The 6,606-nt window shown below is 47.6% G+C and overlaps 2 protein-coding genes across 2 annotated transcripts; both read left to right on the forward strand.

Moving 5' to 3' along the window:
- Positions 1-955: 955 nt before the first annotated feature.
- On the forward strand, positions 956-2,128 carry LOC122613867. The gene has a single exon (XM_043788280.1). The coding sequence runs from the start codon at positions 1,066-1,068 to the stop codon at positions 1,999-2,001; it is 936 nt and encodes a 311-aa protein (XP_043644215.1). The 5' UTR covers positions 956-1,065; the 3' UTR covers positions 2,002-2,128.
- A 304-nt stretch (positions 2,129-2,432) lies between these two features.
- On the forward strand, positions 2,433-3,585 carry LOC122613762. Its single transcript, XM_043788133.1, has one exon. It carries the CDS (start codon positions 2,554-2,556, stop codon positions 3,274-3,276), a length of 723 nt encoding a protein of 240 aa, XP_043644068.1. The 5' UTR covers positions 2,433-2,553; the 3' UTR covers positions 3,277-3,585.
- Positions 3,586-6,606: the final 3,021 nt, after the last annotated feature.

Genomic DNA, 6,606 nt, shown 5'->3' on the forward strand with positions numbered 1-6,606 from the left:
AATTGGAGGAAGTCGGGCAATGCTTTATGAAACAAACCCCGCCCCAGGAAACTTTAACTAAGCCAGCCCTGCTCTCGCAAAGTGAATTACAAACAAAATGCACTAATTAATTAGCGTAGAGGCCAGCAAACTTTTCGACCAGCCACTTGAGCTGTGAATTTTTCCTGTTTTCCCGCGGGGGAGCACCGATTGCAGCGTCTATTTTCCTGGCCAACAACTCTATGCGGAAATTGTTTTTTTCGAAAAGGGTCGCTCGTACGTGCTCGTTTTTTATGGGCCGCGTTGTGTTTTCCGATTTTTCGCTTTTTCCCCTGAGCGCCTTGAAATCGAAACGGCCAAAAGATTGCGCTGCCAAATTGTTAACAGCAATTGACCCAATTTTATGGGGGCCCTCATGCATGGCCACTCTCGGCCGGCAGTGACTCCAATGAAAATAGCGGCGTAAAAGCGAAAACTGCCCCGAGAACAGCGAGCGGCGAGCAGCGACCAACGCGGCGTATACTTATTCTAGTGGACTTCTCTTGTTTTTTTCTTCTTTTTTTTGTTTTTTTCGAAGGGGGCAGCATTGTATGTATATTTTTCGTTTTTTTGTAGGGCTTTGTCGTTTGGCTGGCTGCGCACTGTTTGCATTTAACTTGCAAACAAGCTGGGGCAAAAATTCGTAAAGTGAAGGTTGCGTTGTCTATTTTTTCTTTATTGTTATTTGCCTGGAAATCAAGGCAGCTGGACATTGCAATTCGCTGGCATCGAATCCATTCGCAATTAACTCCAGAACAAACAAGGAAAATCCATTTGGTCCGTGGCCCGGAAAGGGCTCAATTCACGACAGCATTCGAGATACACTCACTTACACTCACTTGAATCTGGGCAATCCATAGGGAAGTAGTTGAAATGTAAATGAAATAGAGCCCATCAAGGCGGCGGTGGATTAGGTTTCCTTCCAGCTTTTGGGTGAGCCCCTTGGAGTTGGTCAGATCAGACTAGAACCTTCGCCTGTACAGACCTAAATTTCGTGTCTCTCAACCTGCCACAGCACCGGTTCCAATCCCAAACCTCCGTTCAGTTATGTTTCTGCCCAAAAGTTCCTCGGTACTTCGCCCGCAGTTCCTCAATGGGGTGAAGACACTAGTTCAGTCCCAGTTTCAGGCTTTGTCACAGATCGACCGACGCTTTGCCCACTCCGACGACAGGTGCGCCAACAAGAAAACCAGAAAGTGCGAACAGAGTCCACCCAAGGGTGTGGGGTTGCCCCCAGGACGACGACACTCTCACACGGATGATAAGTGCGCGAAGAAGCAAAAGAACGAGCGAAAGTGCGAGAAGTTCGTCTCCCAGAACGCCAAAAAGCCGGAATGCAAGCCGCCCCACGTCCACGTGCCCAAATTCTACAGGCAGCTGAATCCCTGCAAGACGGACAAGGAGCTATCGGAGCTGCATCCCAAGTACCTGGGTGTGTGGGGTCGCTGCGACATCCCCTACAAGCCGGAGCCCGAGTGCCTGGATCCCTGTGACTTGGCCGAGCGCTTGGATGACAAGTACTACAAGCCCAGCAAATCCCTGGACCGCCAGTTCGACCAGTACTGGGTGGAGTGCTTCTTCCGCAAACAGAAGCGCTGCTGCCGCAAAGTTGCACCTGAGCGCACCTACCGCGTGATACGCAATAAGTGCGCTGCCGCTCCCAAGAAGACCAACTGTTTCACCGTGAATCCCATGCCCTGCAAGCAGGAGGCCAAGGTCGGCCCCTGTCCCAAGATGAAGCTCTGCGAGTGTCCGACGGCAACGGCCGAAATCAATTGCAAGCTGGTGCGAAGACACACCAGATGCCGCCGTCGCGCCTGTCAGTATCCCAGCTTCTCGGAGTGCCAGCACGAGGAGCTGAACACCTCCAGACCCATAGAGTGCCGCTGCCTGGAGGTGCCTCCCACTTGCCTCGTCTACCGCCACGCCCTCCTCGACCGTCGACTTCCCTGTGAGCCGCTGAAGCCGCGTGGCTCGTGTTAAAGGAGGTGGACTTTGGATTAGGACACCCACTCGTGGTGCTTCAACCATAGGCAGATAAATTAATAGTGCTAATAAAAGATGCGAAATTTTTGGTGAAATAAATGTTGCCCTATGATCACTTTAAAAATATTGTATTTAGTTTATGGGGGTTGATCAGGATCAAAAATAGCATTGATGTAACCGCCGTTAGATGGCGCCAGAGTGCATTCGAATACAGCTGCTTTACTGAGTTCACTGGGTAACAGGTATGCGAGTAACAGGTATCTGATAGTTGAGATAATCTACTATAGCGTTCTGTTCTCATTTTCTTTTTTTTACTGCACCTTATACGAGTTGTATTTATCTATACTTAGATGATAGAATGCTAAACTTGGAATATAGCGCCAAGTAGGCCTTCAGACGAAACGTCAACTGTCCTAGCCACCTTCAGTTTCCTTTTGAATCATTCGTACACAGTTGTTCAAGTGGTAAACACATTTAACACCTTTGCCTCCCTAAAATCCAGGCTTCCGTTTTGGTTTCCGTTCAAAATTCCAATTAAATTCAGTTAGGATGGGGGTGTTGCAGACCGTCCACCGATCGCTGTTGATGCAGCACAACCTGGGATCGCTGACCATCAAGCGGACGTACGACACGGTGAAGAAGATGAGCCTGCGTCGCAGGCGATTGGAGCATCTGAAGGAGCTCAAAAGGCTGGACGAGATGTGCTACAAGGCGGCCAGTCGCAACGACAAGAAGTGCCATCCGCCGGTGATGCCGTTGCCCAAGCTAGAGTGCTTGGACGACCCATGCGCGGAGTCGGAGATGCCATTGGATCTGGAGCACTATACGCCGAGCGACAAGGCCACGCGCAAGTATCAGCGCACCTGGTGCGAGTGCTACATGATTCCGAAGGCGGCGGTCAAGGCAAGGAAGTGCTATCCGAATAGACCGCGGCGTCAGTTTCCCGAGTGTCCGCGGGTTTCCGATGTCGAGTGCCGCTGGGATCCCATGCCCTGTGACGACGAGAAGAAAAGGCCCGAGATACTAATAGAAGTGCCGCGAATCGGCAAGTGGCCCTGCTGCAAGATCCCCTCGCCAGGATGCCGCGATGGCCGCATACCGCCCTCCTGCGACGCTGGACGAATCCCCACCTGCTGCAAGAAGCGGCGCACCAAGTATCCCAGCTTCTCGGAGTGCAAGAAGGAACTGCTCGACCGTATCCCACCATGCGAGTGCGAGAAGAAAATCAACATGTGCGACGTGTATGCATATTTTCGCCATAAGACACACTAACTTCGCCTCATGGAAGACCGAGGAAATCAAGGCGGTATAAGAGCACCACCTGGATGAGGAAGAAGCCCCAAATATGCAATGAAAGTATGCGTAAAGTGGCTCGCATGTATTACCGTTCATAGTTTGTACATGGGTTCATTTCTGAAAACTTGACCCTCTAGCATTTGCCGCCTTTTACCTATCCGGATTTCCCATTGGATGCCATTTTAAAAGGTGACAAATTCGAAAACTTCTATTGCAAATATAGCTTTGATGTGTATGACTGAACAATGTTGCTACCGCCATTAAATTGATTTCACCAATTACCAATCAGGGGCGATTTCAATCTTCGTCTTGAGCCTGCCTCAGGATCGCATTGAGCGCGGCTTTCCGAAATCCTTGATGGTTAATTCTTGGCAGACAGCGAGGTCCTTTTGCTGCACTGCCTCGCCCCTTGCCCCTCGTCCTTGTTCCCCCACCCGCTATTCGCAGCTCTTTAGTTGGAGTGCTCTCCTGTGCAATTCCTAAAAGGGATTTGCATGCCGCTGAGATGTTTATCGCAAATTGTTGCCGTCGTCTGCATCGTGGAGGATGTTGTGACGATGTCGTCTGGCGGCGCACAAATGTCAACAGCACAAAGCTCTGACGTTTACATTGAAAGTCACTTTGGGCGCCAGGCAGCCAAACAGACAAACAGAGGGATCCTGGGATCCTGGCGTCCTGGAGTCACGAAGTCCGGGGGGTGGGGTGGCAGAAGAGGGCGATGGCTAATGAAAAGTGCCAACAAAATCCAATGCATTTTTATTTAAATGCAAATGTTTAGCCTGCCGGCAAGTGTTTAATTGTGGAGCCCGGGCATTGACAAGGAGGGCTCCTGAAAAGTCCTGGAAATGAGGTTTCGCCACACATTCATCGTGCCTCCTCGTCCGCCTGTTGTTTTGGGCAAAGTATGCCCCGGAGTGACATTTCGTACAAATGAAATGTATGGCTGAAAAGTTGTCTATTTCTGTGCCCAGGCAAATAATTTTATTATAAAAGTTGTTTCTGCCTTTTATTTTTTGTGGGAACTTGTGGCTTCCCGTGAGTAATAGACACCATGTTTCTGTGGCTATATTCGTAAGAGTAGATTCGCATGTAAGGAAAGTAAAGTGAGATATATGTCAAGTAGAGTTGTGGTAAAAGTGTGAAGAGTAGCGTACTGAATGGAATGTGGTGTATCCTATAAGAGTGTAAGAGCTAGCTTTAAGTAACTTAAATAATTCCAATTTAAATACTACCTTCTAGTTTACTTATACTTGAACATGTAAATCGGATATAGTTTTTGTTATACAAGAATTTCACCGATTATTCGCAACTTCTGCCATGTTTTCCCGCTGGTCGAATGCGCTTTATGGATCCCACTAGTCACAGAGATTATGATAAGGCTTTACGACTTCGGATGTCCAGTAGCTGGCTGGATTAAGAGCTTTTTGCGGTTTGGATATGTGGGATGCCAGGAAAGTGGGGGGAGGGGGCTTACTATGGAGCCCTAGGCAGGGTAAACAAACAAATTTAGTTATGGGCAACAAAGTTGCAGGGCCCCTTTGGTTTGCAGCTCGGCCAATTAGCTGGACGACGATGCTGACCTTAATTACACGTGCACTTTTAGTGCAACCAGTGTGCAGTCTACCCCACCCATTTTGCCCACATTTGTTGCAGCTTAGCCCGTAATCTGGACATACTCGTATATATATACCGTATATAGTCAGCATACGAGTACATGTGTAGCTGCACCCCCATAACCATAAATGTAAAATGCCACGGGTATGCCATTCCATTCCATTTTTGTTTGGCCATATTTTTCCCTTTTTTTGTGTTTTACTCAGCTGGCTACACGTTACACACTTTGTTGGCTCCGCGTCCGGGTCTAAATGTTGCTGCTGGATTGTTAATATTATTTTATAATTTCGTTTTATTACTCCTACTCCGCCGTAGAGCGCTGTAAACATGTTGTCGTGAATGGACGCGGATCCTGTGCCCCAGGATTCGCCACTGCCATTCGGGTAGTCAAAGTGCGCCATTAAACGTTAAGCAGGCAATGAGGGCGAAGCGTTAAATGCCGAGCGGGGATTTCGAGGGCCAGAGATGAAGACATTTAACCCGACCCACTAACGCAGCACAGAAACTATGAAAAAGCGGGCTCTGATCGCTTTATGTTTCTCTCTGCTTGCAGCCACTCGTATTTCCTTGTAAATCGATTGAGCGTAGAAATCCTTTAGCTTCGGAAAAAATCAAAACTCAAAGTTGGCCAAAGGTAAAAGTGGTTAGGCTATTGCAGTTCCTGGATGCACTAACATGGCACTTTATGATTTTTGTTACCTTTGCTTTCACACACACTTGATCAATTTATGTTATACTCCTGGCTTTGTTATTTTCTCCAATGGGATTGTGTTGCTTTGGCATCGGGGCTTACTCATGTGAAAACCTGCACAAGCCATAAGCTCTCATAACCATTTGCTTTTGCATTTGCTAGGCTGTTTTCTATTTTCCCTGTAACTATGAATATTGCTTGGTCTTTCAATAGGTTCTTGTTTCAATACGTTCTTGTTTCAAATAAAATAGGATTCCATTTAACTCACTTCCTTTGTTTCTCACAATTCAACTATAAACCAAAAACCAATTACTTTAGTTATCAGATTTTAAGTTACTTTTCGCTGTGAATAAAAAAAACGGTAAAAGAAAATCATACCCCTAATTTCCACACATCTACTGTTAGTGCAGCCCTGCCGACTTTTCCTTACTTCCACCACTTTCCAGAAGAAATAAATAAAATTGCTGCCTACTTTGCGGCGGAGCTGTAAATTTCGTCTTTCATCAATCGCCTTCTGCGCGACATATTTTTATTGACATTTATTGAAGGCGCAATTCTATTGACATAATTCAAATAGGCAACAACGTGCCACGCAATTCAAACGCGACAAAAATGTAAATTGCCTGACAGAGCGAGTGCGAGCGAGAAGGAGGGAGAGAGAGAGAGAGAGAGAGAGATTACGTGCCGAGCGAGAAGACAAATCAATTTGAAGGAACACGATTTGGGGACCAGGAGTACGTAGGAGTCGAAATGATAATGAAGGCACCACATTTTGTCGCCATTGTGCGAGTGACAATGGGCCACAGATAAAAATGACAGCCACAAGCTGGCAACTAAGTCGGGATGAGATCTCCTGGGGGACTATTGTCTCAGGAGCCGAACGATGGCCGCTGGATGCGGATTCCCGGGATGGGTAATGCACACATTGTGATATTGTGATTGTGGCAAAGAGTTTAAGCAGCTGTTGTCTGGCCGGCGTCTAACTGTCAGACTGCGGCTTA

Source organism: Drosophila teissieri, chromosome 2R (assembly GCF_016746235.2).
Source record: "Drosophila teissieri strain GT53w chromosome 2R, Prin_Dtei_1.1, whole genome shotgun sequence".
In the NCBI taxonomy this organism is placed as follows: Eukaryota; Metazoa; Arthropoda; class Insecta; order Diptera; family Drosophilidae; genus Drosophila; species Drosophila teissieri.